We start from the raw sequence: 20,760 nt of genomic DNA, 5'->3' as shown, positions 1-20,760 counted from the left end.
CTAGGATTATTTTTGTTATCTTCTATTAGGGAGGAGAAATATGTTGATCTCGCAGCACTAAGAGCTTTTCTATACTTCAGGAAGCTCTCCTTCCAAGCTAATTTGAACACTACCAATTTTGTTTGACGCCATTTATGTTCCAATTTTCGAGTGGTCTGTTTTAATGTGCGAGTGTCATCATTATACCAGGGTGCTAATTTTTTGTCTCTGACCATTTTCCTTTTTAGAGGAGCTACATTATCTAAAGTATGGCGGAATGTTGACTCTAAGCATTCAGTTGCCTGATCAAGTTCTGCAGGGGCTGACAGTGACCCAATCAAAGTTGACAGCTCTGGGAGATCATTTATAAAGCTCTGTGCAGTAGTTGACGTGAAAGTACGTTTAATACAGTAGCGTGGTGAGGTGCATATATTATTAGTCAGACATATCTTGAATGAGATGAGACAATGATCTGAGATAACTTCAGACTGTGGAAGTATGACTATATTATCTACGTTTAATCTGAATGTTAGTATTAGATCAAGGGTGTGACCACCATTATGGGTCGGTCCTATGACATTCTGCTTAATCCCGACTGAGTCTAAGATGGACACAAACGCTGTTTTTAAAGGGTCTTCTGGGTTATCGAAGTGAATATTAAAATCTCCGACAACTAAAGCTTTGTCTAAGGAAATAACCAGATCTGAGATAAAATCTGCAAATTCAGAAAGAAACTCAGAATATGGCCCCGGGGGCCTGTAAATAATAAGCAATGGAATTAACTGGGTAGACTTATTTTTCGAGGCTACATACATTATATGAGTATGAAGAACTTCAAATGTATTAAATTTATAACCAGGTTTGTGTGTTACACCTAGATAATCGTTATAAATAACCGCGATGCCTCCTCCTCTGCCAGTTAGACGAGGCTGGTGTATATAACTGTATCCAGGAGGACTCGCTTCATTTAATGCTATATATTCATTTGGCTTAATCCATGTTTCTGTTAAACACAGTACATTAAACTCCTGATCAGTAATGAGTTCATTAACCATTAGCGCTTTAGATGTAAGAGATCTAATATTTAATAGCCCCACCTTTAGATCAAAGGTGCTGGCAGCAGCTGTACAGTCAGTATGATCTAATTTTATATTGATTAGGTTACTGGAACAAACTCTCTGAAAATTTCTACCTTTTTGTTGAGCTCGGGGAACAGACACAGTCTCGATGTAGTGGGCCCTGAGTGACGACTCTGTGCAGCTAGCAGACAGTCGGTTTAGCCTGTTCGTCTGCTCCCTGGTCTTGGCTCTGGATTGTCAGAAATTAACTAGGCCTGTTCTGAGACTATGACCTATGCTGCAGGAAATGAGAGCAGCACCTTCCCGAGTGGGATGGATACCGTCCCGCCCTAACAGGCCAGCAGTGCCCTCAAAATTGGCCCAATTATCTATAAAGCCCACACTGTTTTCAGAGCACCACCTGGACAGCCAGCAGTTCAGTGACCATAACCTGCTGTAAGCTACATCGCCACGCCGCATTGGGATGGGGCCAGAGCATACTACAGCATCGGACGTCGCCTTCGCTAATTTAAACACCTCTACAAAGTTACTCTTAGTAACCTCACTGGCAAGGCCAGAGAGTGGGGAACAATGGTCTGGGATGCCAATGCACCCTTTTGTTCCAGTTTCAAGGATTTCTCCGAAGAGATGAGGTGAACTTTCGACTGTTCTCTGTCCGGCCGGGAGGCGGCCAGAGAGCTCATGGAGCTGTGGCAGGGGTCCCGGTCTACCTCGGATTACGCCATTGAGTTCCAGACGTTGGTGGCTTCATGTGGTTGGAACAAGAACACCCATATCGATGCATTCCTGCACAACTTGTCCGATGCCATCAAGGACGAATTGGTATCACAGGAACTGCCGTCAGACCTCTCCAGCCTCATGGACCTCGCCAACCGCATTGATGCTCGGATCCAGCAATGGAGAAGAGAGAAGAACCACCCCAGACTCACCTCCTCTCCACCTCCCGCTGCATCCGTCGAACCCATGCAGGTAGACCAGGTTCGGGTGTCAGCGGAGGAACGACATCGCCGGCGGAGCACAGGGGCCTGCTTCTACTGCGGTCAGCTGGGACACATCTGCCGAGCCTGCCCGCTAAAAGGACGAGCCCACTGGTGAATCAAGGGGCCCTGATGGGCAACGCTCGGAACCAGTCCCCCGCTAATCGTCCATTACTTCCTGTCATCATTATCCGTGACAACCAGCATCATCACCTCCAGGCCCTCGTCGACTCAGGGGCGGACAGGAACCTGATTTGTTCCACCACTGCCAAGCGTCTGGGAATCCCGCTACTTGCTCTTGATGTCCGTCTCACTGTCCTGACACTCAATGGCACTGGCTTGACCAGCATCACCCACCTTACCGCCCCGTTCACCCTAAGGATTTCTGGTAACCACTCAAACAATCCAGCTTCATGTCATGAACAACCCCCACATACCCATCATCCTAGGATTACCATGGTTAATGCAGCACAATCCCCACCTTAACTGGACTAATAACACAATCCTAGGCTGGAGTTCTTCCTGCCTGGCCTCCTGTCTGAACTCCGCTCTGCCTCCCACCAAACCACCACAGCCCTCAGCCAGCGAGTTTCCCAACTTCTCTCACGTGCCTCCGGAATAGTGCTTTTTGAAGAGACTCTCCCCGCATTACTTTCTAAAAAAAAAAGCATGGAATTGATAAACCGGTCTCCTAACGAAATTGACACAGTTTTCCTGCCGGAACGTTTGCGGCTGGTTACGCGATGGACGCGTGGGAGCGGTGGCGAGTCGTGTGCATGGCGATTCTTTCTGTGGAGGACATTGAAGATATCTACCTATTCAGTACCATGATTACAGGACTTTTGCTGATTGGGTTAGGCATTGCCCTGGTATATCGAGGAAATCAGACAACAGTGACAGCTGTTCAAAGCCCCACAAAGCTACCCGATATGATTGAAGTGGTGGGCAAAGCTGTCAGCACTCAGACTGTGGATATTCAGAACTTGAACCACAATATGGTTGTTATCTTGGAGAAGCTTTCGGCTTTGCAAGGAATACGTTTTTCAGAGACCAATTTGAACAGAATGGATGGAATGGACAGATATGAATGGGTGGTGTGGACATGCAAAGACTGCATCTGGAAAGACCAAACAACTTATATCTTATTGACATTCAGCTCCCTGAGACAGCATTGGCCTCGGTTAAGGCCATTGCTGAGATAACATTTCCCCCTGAAGGTCACTGCTGGGAGACGCTCTCGCATTCCTCGCATTCCTTCTTCAACTTTCCATGGTCGCCATTTTCACCCCCAGTGTGACAAGCGGGTGTGTGACCAGCGCCTTCATGGCTGCAGGAGCGGACGGCTGCTTGCTTGCGCTGGGTTACCTCTACCTCCTCCCCTCCCCCCCACACCCACCCCCCCTTACCCCCACCCCTGATTGCCCCCTCCTTTCCCCCCTTTCCCCCCCTCAAGTCCCGTGTTTTAAAATGTACTTGTGTTATTGTGTGCTTATGTGCAGAGGTTTTTAAATGTTCCCACACTGTACTCCTGACAGGAGTATAGTGGGGGGGGGGGTGTTCTTTTTTCCTCATCTCTCCTCATGTTATTATTGTGTTTCCTTTTCTTTTATCCCTGTCTTCCTGTCCTGTTCCCCCTCTGTAAGGACAGGTTGATGGTCAATTTCACTGGCAACAGTGATAATAAAGGGTTCATTCATTCAATATCTGGACCTTAAGCTAGTTTTCAGTAAGACCCAAGCAGTGTCCCTCCCTCCTCACAGACCCTACGACTGTGGTATTGACCTCCTGCCCAGGACAGCGCCACCCAAGGGACGCCTCTACTCTCTTTCTCCCGCTGAAAGACAAGCCATGGAAAAGTACATCACCGAATTGCTGGCAGCTGGGATCATCGGCCCTTCCTCCTCCCCAGCAGGGGCGGGGTTCTTCTTCATCGAAAAGAAGGACAAGTCATTCTGCCCCTACATTGACTATCGGGGTCTCAACACCATCATGGTCAAGAACCGCTACCCACTACCGCTCATGACTATGGCCTTTGAACTACTCCAGGGAGCCAAGGTATTCACCAAGCTAGATCTATGCAATGCATACCATCTCATCAGGATTGGGGAGGGGGACGAGTGGAAGACAGCCTTTAACACCACCACTGGTCACTATGAGTACCTCGTGGTCCCTTTCGGCCTGACCAACGCACCCGCAGTCTTCCAGGCACTCGTTAACGATGTCTTAAGGGAATTCCTAAACATCTTTGTTTTCGTGTACCTGGATGACATCCTGATCTTCTCCCACTCCCTGGAGGAACATCAGGGTCATGTCCGGCAGGTCCTCCAGTGCCTGCTAGAGAACAAGTTGTTCGTCAAGGCAGAAAAGAGCAAATTTCACCAGAGCTCTGTCTCATTTCTGGGATTCATCATTTCCCCAGCAAGGATCCAGATGGACCCCCTGAAGCTCGAGGCAGTTGCCGATTGGCCCACCCCATCTTCGAGACGAGAGCTCCAGAGCTTCCTAGGATTCACCAACTTCTACAGGCACTTCATTTACAACTTCAGCACAGTGGCCAGACCTCTCTCAGCCCTGACCTCAACCAAGACCCAATTCAAGTGGGGGGAGGAAGCAGATAAAAAAGCCTTTTCCATGCTCAAGCATAGGTTTACCACAGCACCCATTCTCACCATGCCTGATCCAACCAAGCAGTTTATTGTCGAGGTCGACGCTTCTGAGTCAGGGGTCAGAGCTATACTTTCCCAGAGGGCCAGTGATGACAAGGTCCACCCATGCTCCTTCTTCTCCCGCCGGCTATCCCCAGCTAAACAGAATTACGACATTGGCGACCAAGAACTACTGGCTGTTAAACTAGCCTTGGAGGAGTGGAGGCACTGGCTCAAGGGGTTGGAGTTCCCCTTCCTAGTCTGGACCAACCATAAGAATCTGGAGTACCTCAAGTCCGCCAAATGCCTTAATTCCCATCAAGCCCGTTGGTCTCTCTTCTCCCGGTTAAACTTCATGCTTTCCTACCACCCAGGCTCCAAGAATGGCAAACCCGACACCCTGTCCAGGATGTTCTTCTCCCTTGAAGAGGAGTCCAAGCCGCCTGAGACCATCCTTCCTCCATGCTGCCTGGTGGGAGCTGCCATTCTAGAGGTTGAGACGCTCATGCAGAAGGCCCTGGAACAGTACCCCGGTGAAGGTAACCCCAACAGCATTCCTCCTAACCATCTGTTTGTTCCCAGTCCTGTGCAAACCCAGGTGCTGCAGTGGGGTCATGGGTCCAAGCTGGCCTGTCATCTGGGAGCTGCCCGAACCCTGGCACTCATCCAGCAGTGCTTTTGGTGGCCATCCATCAAGGAGGACATCCAGGCAGGAGTTCGTGGCAGCCTGTGACACATGCTCCCAGAACAAGACAACCAATCAACCCCCTGCCGGCTTGCTAAGACCCCTCCTGACTCCACATCGACCTTGATCTCACTTCACCCTGGACTTTGTCACAGGACTCCCCAACTCAGGTGGCAACACATGCATTCTCACTGTCATTGACCGTTTCTCCAAGACCGTTCATTTCATCCCTCTGCCCAAGCTCCCCTCAGCCAAAGAAACCGCTGAGCTACTCATCCAGCACATTTTCCGTCTACATGGACTGCCCACTGACATCATTTCTGACCGGGGTCCTCAGTTCACTGCGCAATTCTGGAGGGCTTTCTGCAAACTCATTGGGGCCACCTGTAGTCTCTCCTCAGGCTTCCACCCACAGACCAACGGCCAGGCAGAATGGCCGAACCAGGCCTTGGAGGTTGCACTCAGGTGCATGGCGTCCAGGGATGCCAGTTCTTGGAGTAAGTATCTACCCTGGATTGAGTATGCTCATAACACTCTTCCTTCATCTGCCACAGTCTCTCACCCTTCCAGTGCTCCCTAGGTTACCAACCACCACTCTTCCCCAACCAGGAGGAGGAGGTCACCGTACCCTCTGCCCAGATCTTCATATGCCGCTGCAGGAGGACGTGGGCATTGGCCCGTAAAAAACTCATTCGCTCCGTCCTAGCATCCAAGAGGCAGGCTGACAAACGTCGCTCTAAGGTGCCCACTTACCGGGTGGGGCAACGAGTCGTGCTTTCCACATGCCATCTGCCACTCAGAACCGTCTCCTGCAAACTGGCTCCCAGGTACCTAGGACCCTTCCTCATCAAAAAGGTAATCAACCCATGTTCTGTCAGATTGGCACTACCACTCACCATGCGACGCCTCCACCCCACGTTCCATGTGTCACAGCTTAAACCTCTGGTCTCTAGTTCTTTGCTCCCACCCTCCAAACCCCCTCCTCCTCCCAGGCTCATCGATGGTGGCGAAGCCTACACAGTCAAGAAGCTGCTGAAGGTGCGGCGGCAAGGCAGAGGACTCCAGTACCTGGTGGACTGGGAAGGTTATGGTCCCAAGGAGAGAAGTTGGGTCCCCGCCAAGTTCATCTTGGACCCAACCCTCATCTCTGACTTCCACCGGCAACACCCGGACACTCTTCCTAAAGCACCTGGAGGCGCTTGTTGGGGGGGGGAGGGTGTTATGGTCATGCTCCACCCCGGACATCCACTTCGGAGATTACGGATCTCTCACGCCAGCGCCGATCCGGATCCAGGACAGGAATTCCCTCTCACCCGTATTCACTTCCTGGTTTTCGCTGCTGTGTATAAATAAGCTCTTTTCAGACTCAGACTTTGCCAGAACGTCTTGTTTGCTTCTTTTAGCCGTTTCTGTGACTTTCTTACTGTTCATGGTTATTCTCTCTAGTGACTTTTTCTTGTTCATGTTTTTTTCACTAGCACTCTTCTGGTTCATGGTGTTTTTTGCACTAAGGGTTATTTCAGATTCATGGTTTCTTGCACTAAGGGTCTTTTCTTGTTCATGGTTTTCTGCAACAGCATTTTTGTCTTTGCCTGTCTCATGTTTTTGTCAAGTTGTTTGTCTTATTTTGTCCGGACTATTTTTGCCATTTGTTTTTTTGTCCTGTTTGTTTACCTTTTTGCCACGCCCCTTTTTTTCCCTGAATTAAATCATATTTATTGGATTACTGTCTGTGTTCTGCTTGTGGATCCTAACTTCACCATACCTCCACCCACCCTAACATAGCAGGTCTATAGTGCTGCTGGTGGATACATTCCTGCATTATCTTCATGATTTTTTTTTTTGTTGTTTTACTTGTTTGAAAACTTTGTCTTTGTCATAAATCAGGCCTTGCTAAAGACATGATGTAAAAAAAAAAAGCTTCTCATGGCGAATTTTAACTGAGGAAACTTCTTCCATCTTTGTTTTGTCTTGCTCCAGAGTCTCATCAGTCTCTAAATGATGAAAAGGAGTCTAACTGAGCTGTTTCAGACATTCAGTCATTCTGTTCTTCCTCTAAGAGTTTTAAGCCTGCAGTGCCAAACACCTCTCTGTCTCACTTTTATGCTCTAACGTCACTGGTGATGGTGTATTCAAACTGCATCGATACTAAGCTTTGTACTGAAAGGAGAGAAAATGGGAATACCAGCACAGTCTACGGGAATCCCGAGAGAAACACGCTGATGGAGAACAAGGGCAGTGTTTGGCTTGGTGTCAAAACCTCAATGAACAGACTTCAGACAGCGCAGCCGCTCAGAGCCAGCCAGACCTACTAATATGAGAGTTCATTAGTGGAAAGGACATGTGAAAAGACACAACCTAGCCACTTAACAAGACATGATTTTTGGTTAACCACCAGTGAATTATCATTGCCACTTAACCACAAATGACTGGGAACAAGAGAGATGGTGAGAGGAAAGACAGAGAAAGAGCTATAAACTTTTGAGTCTGAAATTTTTATTATCTTGAGACCGCAGTAAGGGCTCCAAAGAAAAATAATGTGCCGTCCAAGGGGAAACTGGCGCTAAACTGTTATGTCAAGGTTGGTAGGAATGTCATTCGAACTGACCGTTATCTAGTATTTAATCATTATTAGCAAATTAGTTCTACTTTGTGTATAATGTAAGCTCTAAACCAACAATAAAACATATAATAATGCCAAATGTGGGTGAAAATCTCTAAACCCACACCTTGAATGTAGGCGAATGTTTGGTCTGAGGTGAGATTTTTCTAACTAGTGCACTGAGCAGTTCCAGGTGGCAAAAAATTATTTTCCCTCTGGAACTAATCACGCAGGTTCATTCTCACTCTCTAAAGACTGATTTATAGGGGCAATGTGAATGAACACCGATAATTACATTTTCTATACCAGAGAACAGCTGCTCTGCCATAGCTATATGAGCGCAAAGGTGTGAAAAGTTCCCTAATGCTTCTTGAGCAGTACGTGGGAACCGAGATTTTAGATAGAAATTTGTCGTACATGTAGCATAGCAAACCATATCCCAATTTGTCTTCTTTTTATTTAGGTATGTTATTGTTATCTATAAAATTTTATGCCATTAACAAAAAAATTTACATTTGATGCTTCAGATTGCTGATATTGGGTGAATAACTGTAAAGGACTTCCACCAGAGAAGGACTAAAAAAGATGCATGCCATATGTTACTGTCATTAAATGTCTCTACGCACAGAGCAATATATTTGCTACTTCTACACACACCGATATTAAGATTAACGATATTAAACTACATATTTATGCTCTTAACAATGGGATTTGATTCATAGCACATGTTTTCCATTGTTCTAGTGCGTTATAGTTACACATCCACAATGAATGTTACAAATCCAGATTTTATTCTGCTGGGGCCATGAAATAATGTTTTACTTGCTGTTAAGGAATGATAAGAAACCTATTCACCAGACTTTAATAAGGGATTACAATAGAAATTGTTCTTTGTAGTGTTATGGAATAAATATGAAACCTGTCATATTTCAATATGAAATAATGCAGGTATGATGTAAAGGAGATGAGTTATATTTCTTGTCATGACTGTAAATTCACACAGCTTATCTCTGACTAGGGTGTCAAATAGCTATAGAGTGAAACACCCATTATATTTATCCTATAATGAAACATTTCTACCCCGATGGGTGTGATCTATTCCAGCATGACTCCACCCCATCTACAGGATACGAGGGCTCACTGAATGGTTTAATAAAGATGAAAAGTATGGAAATCACATGCTATGGCCTTAATAGTCACCAGATCTCAACCAAACTGCTTAACTATGGGAGATTTTGGAGCAAAGTGTTGGACCACATTCTCCACCACATCATCAAAAGGGAAGTCATGGCCTAATGGTTAGAGAAGCAGCTTTAGGACCAAAAGGTCACTGGTTTGAAGCAGGGACAAGCTGAAGTACTTTGAGCAAGGCACCTAACCCACAATTGCTCCCCAGGCTGCTCTGGATATCTTGTATGTCACTCTAGATAAGAGCATCTGCTAAATGCCTGTAATCTAATGTAATTAAGGGAATACAGTATCTTCCGGATTGGTACAGTCCCACTGAAACTGTTCTAGTGGCTCCTGGTTGCCCAAATCCTGACTAACACATTGATGTCATTTAAATTTTCCTTTACTTTATGATTGTTCAAGTCAACTTTATTGCCAATTCTGCTATGTTCTGTACAGAACATAGACAGGGTTGAAATGCCATTTCTCCAAGATCCTCAGTGTAAATATATAAGTACATAAATAAAACGAGGATAAAAAGTAAGCTGAAGAAAGACACACACATACAAAAACACACAAGCAGAAAATAGTTCTTAGTAGGTCTATAACGGATTAACTGCATCACTTTTAAATTATATGTAGGTATTTGGCTGCAAAACTACATACTATGTAAAATTAGCATACTAAGTAAGATTATTAATTAGTATACTATGTAATGTAGTAACTGTGTAACTATGTAGTCTACTATGTTAACTCATATACTTAGTAAGATTATTAATTAGTGTACTATATTAACTAGCATACAATATAAAATTATCAATTAGTATACTATGTAATACAGTAACTATGTCACTATGCAGTCTACTATGTTAATTAGTAAACAGTGAAAAATTATTTAGTATACTATGTAATACTATGTAACTATGTAGTATATGTTAATAAGTATACTGTGTAAAAATGTATTAATTAGTATAATATGTAATATAGTAACTATGTAATGATATAGTATACTATGTTAACTTGTAAACAATGTAAAATAATTTAGTATACTGTGTACCACGTAATGTACCACGTTAACTAGTATACTATGTAAAACATTATTAATTAGTATACTATGTAATGTTGTAACTATGTAGGATACTATGTTAACCAATATACTACGTAAAAATTATTAATTAGGATACTATGTTAACTTAGGATACTATGTAAAAAATTCTTAGTTAGTATACAATGTAAAGTATGTAAAAATTAGTAATTAGGATACAGTGTAATGTAGTAAAACTGTAACTATATCATGTACTATGTTATCTATGTAAAACATTATTAATTAGTATACTATGTAATGCAGCAACTATGTAAATATGTAGTGTACTATGTTAACTAGTATACTATCTAAAAATTATTAATTACGATACTATGTTACCTAGGATACTATGTAAAAAAGTATTAATTAGTATACTATGTTAACTAGTATATTATGTAATGTAGTAACTATGTAATGATGTAGTATACTATGTAATGTAGTAACAATGTAAATATGTAGTGTACTATGTTAACTAGTACACTGTAAAAATTAATTAGCATACTATGTTAACTAGTATACTATGTAAAATTATTCATTAGTATACTATGTAATGTAGTGACTGTAAATATGTAGTGTACTGTATTAACTAGTATATGTAAAAATTATTATGTAGTGTACTATGTTAACTAGTACACTGCAAAAGTATTAATTAGTATGCAATGTTAAATAGTATACTATGTAATGTAATGACTATGTAATGATGTAGTATACTATGTTAACTTGTATACTATGTAAGATTATTAATTGTATACTATGTTACCTAGGATACTATGTAAAAAATTTAATTATTAGTATCCTATGTAATGTAGTAACTATGTAAAAATGTCGTGTACTGTGTTAACTAGTATACTATGTAAAATTATTAATTAGCATACTATGTAATGTAGTAATGATGTAGTATACTATGTTAAAAATTAACTAGTATACTATTTACTGCAGTAACTATGTAGTGTATTATGTTAACTAGTATACTATGTAAAAATTATTAAGAAGTATACCATGTTATGTAGTAACAATGTAAATATGTACTGTAAAAATGATTAATTAGTATACTATGTTAACTAGTATACCATGTAATGTAGTAATGATATAATGATGTAGTATACTATGTAAAAATTATTAAGAAGTATATCATGTTATGTAGTAACAATGTAAATATGTACTGTAAAAATTATTAATTAGTATACTATGTTAACTAGTATACTAGTAACAATGTAAATATGTAGTGTACTATGTTAACTAGTACACTGAAAATTATTAATTAGTATACTATGTACTGTAGTAACTATGTAACTATGTAGTGGACTATGTTAACTAGTATACTATTCAAAAATGATTAATGTATGTATTTGGCTCCAAAACTGCATACCATGTCGGCCAGAGCTTTTGGGTGCCACTTGTAATTTTTATAGATTGAATGGCATTCTGTCTTGACTTTGGCCTAAACTTTCGTACAACAGCAGGAAATGTGATGTGTTAAAAACTGCATACTGCAAAACTTATCATCATACAACACCATATGGTTTATGGGCACAATAATAGGCTATTGTTAGATGTACAGATGGGAGTTTATTACTGAGGCATCCAAAACTGCACCAAATCAGATGAAAACAGTGCACTTCAGAGAAGGGTCTGAGTTCTAGGCTGTGTGTATGGACGTGACTTTGCCTTTGCTCCTCCTGCCTTTTGCGCGCGCCCGTATGTGTGTGTGTGTGTGTGTGTGTGTGTGTGTGTATGTTTGTGTGTGTGCGTGTGTGTGTGTGTGTTCAGTGTCGGAACTTAAATGCAGCAGGGATCCTGGTCCGAGCCGCACTTCTCTGCGTGATAAACTGCGGGATAAAAAGGCGACTCCTTGCGCATCAGTTCAAGCGGTTCCAAGCGGATCTTTCTTCCTTTTTTCTTTTTTCTTTTCAATTTCAGAAATGACTCTGACATGTTTTTTCCCCTTATGACTGATTTGATCTTACGAGAAAATAAGAACAACTGAAATAATGCACAAGTTACTGCGCGCTCTGATTAGATGCAAACGCGTCTCCTGGATAGCGGAAAAGATCCATTGTGTTTTTCCCAGGTTAGTTTTCCCCCCAGTTGTTTATACGAATCAAATCACGGATTCACACAGTCTGTGGTTTGGGGTGCAGGTATAAAATCTGCTTGAATGCTCTGGAATAACAGCAAGAACGATTTTTCTTTCTTTTTTCTCTTTGATTGATTGATTGATTGATTGATTGATTGATTGATTGATTGATTGATTGATTGATTGATTGTCCAGTTATACCCAGTGGAAGAAGATTTATTTCTGGGTCAATTGTGGATATCCTTCAATAGACTGTAAAATCCTGAGCTCTCAATTCAATCCAGCTTTAATTTGTAATTGATCAGAAACAGGATATATATACATATACATATATATCTATCTATTTTTTTTAGAGGACATTTCCATCGGGACTAACTGTGTCCCCTCAGAAACAGGGACCTCATGACGGATTTAAATCAAGAGACAGTTTGCACAATTTCACAATGAAGTTCAAATCCTCTAAATGGGGTTACCTGTGAGTACATCTCTTTTTGTTTGTTTGCTTGTTTTTTTTTTTAAATCAAAGAATACATATAATTATTAGCTGCATCAAATCCCAACCTTGTCTTTTTTTTAGGTTAATCCAATTCATGACGCTAATCTTTTACACACAGGTAAGTGTATATTTATTTTTAAATAAAGTATTGCAAATCTTTATTTTTGGTTGATGCAATGCACCAATCACTGCAGCCATGCACAGAACTGATCCTATATTTCCGTGCTGGTGTGTGAGTGCAATAAACCTTCCTTATATCAAACATCTTGAAAAGACGTAAGCCTTAACCACTACCACCACCACCACACACACACCATGCTCTAAAAGTAATGGTAATAGCATGTGGATCTGATGTATAGCTGACATGAAAAGATATCGTTGAGAGAAACGGTGCATGGAAAGATGGGTGAAAGATCACTCGTGCTAAAACAACCCATCAGAGGCATGTCATCTGTGTAAAAGCTCCCTCCAACTGCACTAGTGTCAAATATCTGTGTATGCATCACATGGAGCAAATTAATCCATGATACATTGATGTAAATAAATTATAGTTCAGGACTGAATTAGCACCTTTAATCCTTTATCTGTTATCTGGAATTTGCCTATATAATAAACATCATGCATGTTTTTTGCCTGTTGTTGAATACTAAATGCAAATCATTGAATCGCCTGTTTCTTTACACGTGTTTTGGTTTCCTCAGACGGCGGCAGGTCTGCACTCTGTGTCCGTGCCGAACTTCAAGCAGCACGTGACCGAGCACAGCCGCTTGTCAGACCGCACGAGCCGCCGATTGACGCGCACCTACCAGCTGTACAGCCGCACAAGCGGCAGACACGTGCAGGTGCTGAGCAATAAGAGGGTTGTGGCTAACGGCGAGGATGGAGACGTGCACGGTAAGAACAACAACAACAACAACAAGTCACCTTTGAATAGCAGTAAATCAATATACAGGCAATTTCAAATGAAATTGAAACATGACAAAAATTTATTCTAATCATCATCAATTAAACTAAGCACACCCCTGTTAACATATTGCGAAATTATTAAACCTGAAACTCAGGTGTAATAAATGAAACTAAACCAGATTAACTATCATGGATACAATTCTCAAATGAAGATCTAGAAACCCCCAGACATCAGTCACTTTCTCCTAGTTGCTCTTGCTCCTGTTGTTATAGATGTAATAGTCATAACTTGGTTATTAGGCCTACCTCACAGGTCATTTCCAGTGAATTGGTTTAAATTTTGAAAAGTCGTTCGTTTCATAATCTACAGCTAATTCATACAAGTATAGAATAATCAGATTTTGAATAAAATTAGGAATTGCTGTTAGAATCAGGAAATGTACTGTTGATTAAAAACGTATCAAATCGTTGAACAGGTTTGGATCACGAAATATGCATTTTGGTCAAACATGCCTAATATGTTAATATACAGGGTCCTGCAAAAGTAGGTATACAGTAATGAAAAGCAAAATGTTCACACGAAATGTTCGTATTAAATGAAACCTAGCACCACTATTACGTATAATACTGGTAATACTGGAGTAATCCTTACTGTATACCTACTTTTGCAGCCCCCTGTATTTACACGAACCAAATTGTAATACATACTCAGAGGGGGGAAAAAATACTAAATAGTACCTGTCCTGTACCATGCTCACGTGGTACCTACCCTCAAGAGTAAATCTTGTATCTTTCACACGGATATATAGATATAGTGTAGCTTTCAAATGATTTATGATATATTGTGATTCGCTTTTACAATAAAGCTTCGTGCACTGAGGCGAAAGATACACACACACACACACACACACACACACACACACACACACACAGCTACAAAGTGTGTCACATTTAGGGTATTCAGGGTACCACCCCAGCTTCAAGGAAAGATCCAGTTGAGTACTGATTTTTCCCTGATAGTGTAGCTGTTTATGAGGGGTTCTGAAACTGATACACCGTAAACATCTGAAGGTTTTAGCCAAACTCCCAGAATGTTGTGCATAGTATCCCTGCATGTTTTAGCTCAATAAGTAGGCAACTATTAAAGCTATATAGTTAGAACTGGCTCAGAATTAATCATATGGACGTATACGCTCTTTGAAATAAAGGTACTGAGCTGTACTTTTTCTTGTTGTTGGTGTAGTACCGCCATGTTTTGTACACATTTGGTACCTTGGAAAGCACATGCAGTACCTTTTAACTAGCTTTAACACTAGTGTTTTCAGGTTTAATGTGTATTCAAAAGTACGAAAGATGTATGCTTGATGGACCCACCCCAGCAATAAGGATAAGTACAGTTTGGTAAACTTTAAGATATTAAGAGAGTGTAGTTCATTAGCCATGACATCACACTTCAAACAAATGTACATGTTAAATCAAGGAAGGTTTTAGCCAGACGTCCAGAATATAGTTTAATGGAGGGATGTTTAATGTTTACTATACTATACTATACTATACTATACTATACTATACTATACTATACTATACTATACTATACTATACTAACATTACAAAAAAAATGGCTGTGAATTGTATAACAGGATTACCATAATCAAGTACGGTAATATCCTATGCAGTATGAAATAACTTATCATCCTGGTCATTTGCTCAAATGGCTGATGTGCAGGGAAACAAATGCAACTTATACAGACATTGATGGAGGATACAACGCCATCAAGTTGAAAGTCAAGGGTCAGTGCAATCTTTTCGCGTGAGTTATTTCAGTAGTAGAAATGGCTGAATCAATGGTTAAGGCTTTAAGTTATAGATCAGAAGGTTGTGTGTTCAAATCCCAGCACTATTGAACGTCTGTGGTTGGGTTATAGAGCATTGATTCTTAGCATTCACTTTTTAAAAGGCATCGGTCAAATGAGCACATGTACTGGATCACGTGTTATTTTTATACGATGTAAAAGTATTACAGCACTTTACTGTAAATGTTTTACGGTAGCTTGTTGTAAATTTTTCAATATTTTACTGGCAACCCTGCTGCTAGTAAATTACTGTAAAATTTACAGTATTTTTACACACACACACACACACACACACACACACACACACACACACACACACACGTATTCCACCATAATTCCAAATTTCATTTGGATATTCCGAATTTAGCATTTTCGGATTAAGATGTGGGCTATGCGGATATTATTTGGGTTTTCGGAGCATTCTTTGAACATGTATACAGTGCGTTCAGAATATGCATCTCAATTGGGGTCTTTACGGAATTTGTCGACGCACGGTCTCGTACCTGTTTACGGTTAGCTCTGCACATTGCACACAAACCAACTAGACAATCGGAGTATGTACGGCTGTATGTAAATGGGAATGTTAATGGAATATTCATTTTCATTGCCATGTAAACAGCTTAGTATGAATATTGGGGGGGGGTCAGGATAAGGGCAAAAAACAATATTTTGTGCATGCAAATGTAGTAAATCATTTGACATACAGGCATTTAATGAGTGTGATATACCAGCTATGATTTCCCAGATTAGCAAATATCAAGGATGGCTGTCTTTATCTTCAGGCTGGTAAATGACCCATTGGTTTACCAGGGTTAAATATTCACTAATTAGTCTTGAATATATACAATCTTGACTAAAGGGCTAAAGTTTATCCTAATTTGTCCCAAAGGATTGAGCTATAAAGCAGACTGCATATTTTGAAATGTCATATATATGGTTGTGAATGTGTGGGATCTTGGGAAAACCCGGCTCAGTCTGGAAAACACATCAGTTACTCATCTTACCTCTGTACCTTCTTAGCTAAACATTTCCTGAGCAGCTCTCTGTCGAACAAAAATGGAGCTGGAGGATGGAAAGACGAATAATTTTCTAACCTTGAGACAAAGCCTTTGTGCCTTGAAAGTGTGTAAGAAAACATGTCTATAGTTTATCCATAAAAGGGGCTTCTCAGCATGTAGGTTATAATATGTGTTAATCAAAACAGCTTGGTTACGTTCATGGAAGTGGTTTGTTTTATAGCTGATGTAGTGCACGTTTTAACTTTGTCTCCAACCAAAACAGATGGATAAACTCACGTCCTGAGGTAACAAGTTAATGTCACCTCAGTGCGTCTCTCCATCTTTCCACTTCGTCTCATTCTTTTTTCTTTTGTAGACTCGTTTTCATCGCTTTACAACTCGCCTACACGCTACTTTTAAGATATAAAGACATGAAGTGAGGTCAGTGTTGAAATCTTAGCCCCTTGTGTTTCTCCCAGTTTACCTTTTTACCACCTGTCACACGTGATTCGTATGAACTCTAACCTTGTAAATGCGATTTGGTTGGATTTGGAGCCTCGCCCATCACCATCACCTTAATGTGACGTTATCATACGAGTTTAAAATTCATTTCGCCTTTTATACGAGATTCATATGAATTTGCCATCATGATAAGGCAGCACGAGCACACTCACACCAGCGTAAGGGGGAAAAAAAGGCTGTCAGAAAGATCCAAAATGGAGACTCAGTAAAAGGCTTATGCACTCGAACACTTTAAATGGTTCTTAAATTTCCGTCAGGTAGAACCCTGAGATGCTTTCTTTCAGAACAAAACCTCCAAAAAGGACAAAAAACAAAGCAACCATTCAAACTTTTTTCCTAAGAGTGTGTATAAAAGTACTCTTACTGTTAACTTTTAAACTCTTGTTTTATGTGAATCAAATTGCAAATTTTGCATAACGTCTTTAAGACAATGATAAATGAATTTGTATTATTTGCCTCCAAAGCTTAAAATGCCGAATGAAGATGCACGTTGAATGAAAATGGAGCGATGAGGAATGAGAAAGGAGCGAACATGACAAATGTGGTCACTTAAGATTTCTTAAGCCTCTTAGGAAATTCAATAGAGGAGCGAGTAATCACTTTATAGTATAAAAGGACAAACAGGGCAGTCCATGTTGAGAATACGTCCCTGTTTATTGATGCTCGTCCTCAGCTTTGCTGATCTGCCTGAGGTTCAGCTCCAGGGGAAGTTTATGTCCATGTCTCAGACTTTATAAATTGCCCTGCTTAGTGTACATTCACAGGATTTCCATTTGGTATGCGACAAAGATGAAATTTAAAAGGCTTGATAAAGCAAAATAACTTTCAAATTGTGTAGAATTGTTGAATTTAAGTAGGTGTGGTGTAATCTGGCTTTGGATCACAGACCACTGTATGTTTTTGCCACTTTCACTAAGTGAATGGGAAAATTGCTGAATAAGATTTGGATTTTAAATTGATCCGATTTGTGGAAAATAATAAACAAAGTTCGAACATGTTTATTTCCGTTTCATTATAAAAAAAATTCTGATGTTTTATAAAAATTATCTTCTAAATCGAGAAAAAAACCCCAAAACCTACACAATTACTTCTTTAATATATGCATACTTCATAATAATTTGGATTCAACCAAATTCAGAGTATAATAAGGATTGTTAAATATCTCTTAAGACACAAATCCTGTTTGTTTGACATTTCCAGCCAAACTGATTGTGGAGACCGACACGTTTGGGAGTCGGATTCGTATCCGTGGAGCTAAGACAGGCTTCTACATATGCATGAACAAGAAAGGAAAGCTGATTGGACGGGTGAGGCAAATATTTTTTTTTAAGTGATGCAATGTGCAAATTTTGTATTGATTATGTCTTTATTTTATATGTAAAATTAGAGGTGAAAATAAACTAGTGTGGTAGACCATGACAGAAAAATCTATAATAGTAAGTGATCAATATCACAAAAATCAGAATCACAAGAAGAAAGAAAGAAAGAAAGAAAGAAAGAAAGAAAGAAAGAAAGAAAGAAAGAAAGAAAGAAAGAAATGCACAAGGCATTTTAAAGAATAACCATTGTTTTGTAAAACTCCATAACCAAATGGCTTGTTACTTCCACAATTGCTGCATTTTTATATTCCACGTAGCGTCATCCTTTACAAAATGTAAAGTTGTCAGTAAATACTGAATCCCATGATATTTGGGTTCTACAGTTAGCACGCTATGAATTTTCATACCACTCCACTCCTACTTCATAGAATTTTTATCCGTTTTCTTTTGTGCATAAAACAGTAATATAAATGTCTTTGAATTCTTGAATCTAGTCCAAATTTTTAACTCGATCTCAGCACGTCTTTTTCCCCCTTTCCCACCTTCCACAATGCAATAAAAACCAGCACCGCAGAATAACAGTTTTCTAACTTTATGTCCTCTGAACGTTTTACTGTCCCTGTTCCAGAGGAAGGGTCATGGCAAGGACTGTATTTTTACTGAGATCGTCCTGGAGAACAACTACACAGCACTGCAGAATGCCAAGTACAAAGGCTGGTATATGGCGTTTACACGTAAGGGCCGTCCACGGAAAGCGACACGCACGCAACAGCACCAGAGAGAAGCTCATTTCATGAAACGCTTTCCACGGGGACACCTGCTTACTGAGTTCAAGCCCTTCGATATTGTCCCTTATCAGCTCAACAAGAGGACTAAACACAGCCACCGGCCTGGCGTCAACTAAGGAGGCCCACTGACTCTCTCTCTCACACACACACACACACACACACACACACACACACACACACAATATAGAGCTAAGCAATAGCACACATCTTTAAAAAGACCTCTTGTACAGTAGCTTGAACAATCAAACTGGATTCGATTTGTGTGTATCTTATTTAAATGCAGAGTTATGAGACTTTATTTGACTTCTGAAGAGACTGAGCCTGGACTGCTTCTTCACTATAATTTAAAGAGAGAGAGATTGTTCTCAAATCAGCTTACTATGGAAAGGCTCCATAAGTAATAATGCGCAGTTTATCTCTGGGAATGAGATACACACACACACATACACACACAACAAATACACTCACACATGGCAGCTACGTTGTTTGAAACAATCCCATTCAGCAAAATACATCACCCTCTCTGGTGTACTTCTGCAGATTTGTGTACGTCTTTTGAGATGCCTCCATATCCTTTTCATTGTCTGTTTGAATATATATTTTTTATCAGAGGAATTTTTAAAAGTGAGGACAAAAATATTTATTATAGAGAGTGTATTAAATTTCTGTAAGTGTCCTGTTTTCCTTTTCATTTATGATGAATGGCATATGTTTATGTTTAAATGTATGTAAAATATAGATTTTAATTAAATTAATTCTCAGACGTCTTTTTAAAAAAAAAACCCAAAACCTCAAATTACAAGTGTTTTGAACTTAGACATGATTCAATGTTTTTCTCATAAATTCCTCAAGCAAGCTTATAGTGATGTGCCGCATGTGTGTGGGCGCCATTAATTATAAGAGAACCGCACGAAGTGGTTAAAGTTGAAAAGCTCTGCTTGGGTAAATTAGGACTCGGATTCTTTTAGAGACAGTGGTCTGAGGGGGAAAAAAACACAAGAGTCATGCATACAAGACTATTCAATAGGTTTCGGGTAGTATAGCTTTTTTTTTGGCCCTGGTGGTAGCTCAGCTCCTGAGGAAAAACAAGAAGCCTGTGAGCCCCAGTTAACCAGGAACCAATATCTGTGACTGGTCAGGCCTGATTGAATGTGCTCAGCAAGTGAGACTGGTTTTGAATGGCTTCGGGCCTTTCGCTTCGGGAGCGATGAGGTCAAAGCAGCGTTGCAGGCCCTGAACAAAGGTTACCACCACGTAGTCACATTTCTGTGAGCCGCACACCGTAACCCTCTGATCAAATGCCCCCTTTGTCAGCCAGAGAGAAAAGGAACATGTTGTACAATGGCAGGGCTCGAATAATGACACAAGAAGGGGTCAGCCATCACGAGGAAAAAGGAGAGTGGCATTGCATAAGGGAGGGAGAGAGAGAGAGAGAATTTCAGGGGTGAGATGAGGCAAAAGGCTCTGAAAGATGGGGGAATGGCTGGGAAGAGGCAACAAGGGATGCATGAGGTTGAAAAGGGGCAAAAGAACGAGTGTCTCTGGTGAGGCAGCCGAGCATGACTGCTGGGGCCTCGAAA

General features: G+C 40.8%; 1 protein-coding gene across 1 annotated transcript; it reads left to right on the top strand.

Moving 5' to 3' along the window:
• The first annotated feature begins 12,881 nt into the window (after positions 1-12,881).
• fgf8b (fibroblast growth factor 8b) lies at positions 12,882-19,738 on the top strand. The gene is made up of 4 exons (XM_060899548.1): positions 12,882-12,912; positions 13,496-13,688; positions 18,274-18,380; positions 19,021-19,738. The coding sequence occupies exons 1-4, from the start codon at positions 12,889-12,891 to the stop codon at positions 19,294-19,296; spliced, it is 600 nt and encodes a 199-aa protein (XP_060755531.1). The 5' UTR covers positions 12,882-12,888; the 3' UTR covers positions 19,297-19,738.
• Positions 19,739-20,760: the final 1,022 nt, after the last annotated feature.

The sequence above is a fragment of the Neoarius graeffei genome, chromosome 18 (assembly GCF_027579695.1).
Source record: "Neoarius graeffei isolate fNeoGra1 chromosome 18, fNeoGra1.pri, whole genome shotgun sequence".
Taxonomy (NCBI): Eukaryota; Metazoa; Chordata; class Actinopteri; order Siluriformes; family Ariidae; genus Neoarius; species Neoarius graeffei.
This window is presented reverse-complemented; position numbering and strand designations above follow the sequence as displayed.

What these genes read in the sequence shown, in the direction of transcription:
- fgf8b (XM_060899548.1), top strand. Translation starts at nt 12,889, where the DNA reads ATGACGCTAATCTTTTACACACAG. An exon ending in CGAGGATGGAGACGTGCACG is followed by an intron (nt 13,689 to 18,273) that starts GTAAGAACAACA and finishes TGACATTTCCAG; the next exon opens with CCAAACTGATTGTGGAGACC. An exon ending in AAGGAAAGCTGATTGGACGG is followed by an intron (nt 18,381 to 19,020) that starts GTGAGGCAAATA and finishes TCCCTGTTCCAG; the next exon opens with AGGAAGGGTCATGGCAAGGA.